This window comes from Penaeus monodon, chromosome 6 (assembly GCF_015228065.2).
Source record: "Penaeus monodon isolate SGIC_2016 chromosome 6, NSTDA_Pmon_1, whole genome shotgun sequence".
NCBI classification, from domain to species: Eukaryota; Metazoa; Arthropoda; class Malacostraca; order Decapoda; family Penaeidae; genus Penaeus; species Penaeus monodon.
In genome coordinates this window covers 38,660,000-38,662,499 of record NC_051391.1, presented here as the reverse complement: position 1 = coordinate 38,662,499, position 2,500 = coordinate 38,660,000, and the positions used below count along the sequence as shown (strand labels likewise).

The 2,500-nt window shown below is 36.3% G+C and overlaps 1 protein-coding gene across 1 annotated transcript in view; it reads left to right on the top strand.

The window, feature by feature from the left end:
* The window catches only part of LOC119574444 (multiple inositol polyphosphate phosphatase 1-like), a 9,201-nt gene extending 7,602 nt beyond the window's left edge, over positions 1 to 1,599 (top strand). Inside the window, exons 9-12 of the mRNA XM_037921670.1 lie at positions 34 to 106; positions 339 to 481; positions 1,054 to 1,199; positions 1,328 to 1,599. Of these exons, the coding sequence (XP_037777598.1) occupies positions 34 to 106; positions 339 to 481; positions 1,054 to 1,199; positions 1,328 to 1,386 (421 nt within the window). The 3' untranslated portion in view covers positions 1,387 to 1,599. The remainder of the gene's footprint in view (positions 1 to 33; positions 107 to 338; positions 482 to 1,053; positions 1,200 to 1,327) is intronic.
* The last annotated feature ends 901 nt before the right edge of the window (positions 1,600 to 2,500 follow it).

The following is a 2,500-nucleotide window of genomic DNA, read 5'->3' as shown; positions in this document are numbered from 1 at the left end:
TCGTTTTCATAAGACAAGACTCATCGTTTTCAGAAATCGAGTGGAAAACGGCAGTACGGAACTCTACGCCGCCTCGTATTTCGTCAATCCGGAGGCTTTGGTAACGGTAAGTTTATTTTTACTGTGTGTGTGAACCTTCTTTAAGATATTGTTCTTTACACATCAGATGAACGAAACAAATATTCATATGTCTTATTGGTATATCAAAGATGTATCTAGATTATTCTTATCATAAAAACTACCACATTGATAGACTGATTATAACACTATGCTCATCAAAGAAAGAATACTAAACGGTAAAGCTAAGTTACACAGTTTGGTTCTATTTCACATTGCAGTTCATTACCTTACTGGGGCTGTTCAATGATGAGGAGCCCATAACTGAGTTTTACATCCCCTCGTCCCGCTTGTGGAAAACATCCCAGTTTGCTGGTTTCGGCAGCAACTTGGCCATCTTGCTCTCTTTGTGTGCTGATGACAGGTAATAAAACTAGTAAACCTGGACTGTGCTTTTGCTTGTTTTTGTTTTAGATTATTGTTTTATTGTTATTATTATTGTTCACATTATTATGATTATTATTCTTATTATCATCATTGTTATTATTATTGTTATTATCACCATAATTGCTGTTGTTAATTTTTCTAGGTCCCGAATCTCACTTGCCTTAAAAGTCTTAGGTCTTGAATTCTTTGCGTGAAATTTACTGGCTCTGAATATTCCTTGTGAACACAAGGCCCTACTCCTTTGGCCTGAATATCTTGTTTTGAATTTTTCCGTGTCCCCGAAGCTCCCTTGACACTTTTCCCTGTTCCCGAATCTCTCTCGCCTAGAATTTTCCCCGTCCCTAAATCTCCCTTGGCCATTTTTCCGTCCTGAATTTTCTGATCTTACACTTTGGCCATATTTTCCCCGGGCCTGAACGTCCCTCACCCAGAATTTCCCCGTTCCTAAATCTGCCTTGGCCATTATTCCCTGTCCCCGAATCTCCCTCGGCCAGAACTTTCCCCGTCCCTGAATCTCCCTTGACCTAAATCTCCTCTTGTTCCGTGCAGCTTTTGGGTGAGCGCTCTCCTCAACGAGAAACCAGTTCAACTACCGGGATGTGACAGCAGCCTGGGTTGTCCTTGGAATAATTTCAGTCAATACTACGACTACCTAAGTGACTGCAACTTCGATGAGCTTTGTGGAAGCTTTTCGAGTAAGTAAATATCGTCTTATGAATGCCAGATCATATGATTTATTTTACTGACATAATTTTATTTTTACTAGAATAAAAAAAAAACAAAAAAACGTGGATTGACTCGTTGCCTTTGTTTCTCTCCCCAGGTCTGCTGACGCAGAGTCGCCACTGGTATGCTCTCTACATGAATGAACAATGGATGTAGAAAACTCAGCAGATGAATGCAGCTTTTATTTTCATCGTCCTTTCAGACCAGAAATGCATCACTTATGTGTTTAGTCCTACATTTTCATTTATTTCAAGAGAAAGGATTTAAGAAGGAAGAATTTTGGAGGAAATTTGTATATTGTTTGTGAACTTACCGGATGTATGGAAAACATGTATGATTTCAATTCAACATTAGAGTGAACTAAATTCACTGGCCTTTTATTCAGTCATTTACCTTTAAAAAGTAACAAGGGTACTAATGGTACTTATAACACGTAAATAGTATTATACCGTACATTTCTTGGATTCAAAAAAGTGTTTTTATAGTGATTTTTCATCCCGCTACATTTACACCTTTACCAAAATTGAAACCAGTCTAAATCGAACAGCTTCCATTATCTAAGATCAATTTTCACACCAACAAAATGAGCATTTCTACTTTTTTTATTGTAAATGGAAATTTCTTGATTATCCTTAATTATTTATGCAACTGACGTTAAAGCCAATGGCATGAAGAGCCATATTGTGATAATGTTATATATATATCTCCATTTTTTCGGTCTTTATTCTTTTCTCTCTCACATTTCACTCTCCCCCCCCCTCTTGTCTCTCGAATTCATTCCTGAATTATATTTTCGATTCACTTCACATGAAAATCTATAATTGTTTTAAAATTGTTCGAATATGTGTCAGATGTAATTGATGTCAATGAATCGACGTCATTATTGATTGAGTTTGAATGATAATGATATAAAGGTAAGAAAAATGCTTGCTATAAAGTTCGCACTTTATAGCTTGCGCTTTTGTGATTATTGCATGATTATATCTTTCTGTTCGCTAAGTTATTACTTCTATTTTTGTCTACGGTGCCCAATGCATTTGTAACTTGCACTCACACACACACATACCTGGTTATGTGTCTATACATTTATTAATTTATATACACGTACATAAAAGAACAAATTATGCATATTACATACTATAAGTAAAACACAGAATTCCAGAAATACGGAAATGAGACAGAGATTATCATAATTTAAAATTATGTCGCTCGACAACAGAACACACAATATAGTGAGGGAAAGGGGCAGAGTATAAACATGTGGAAGGGG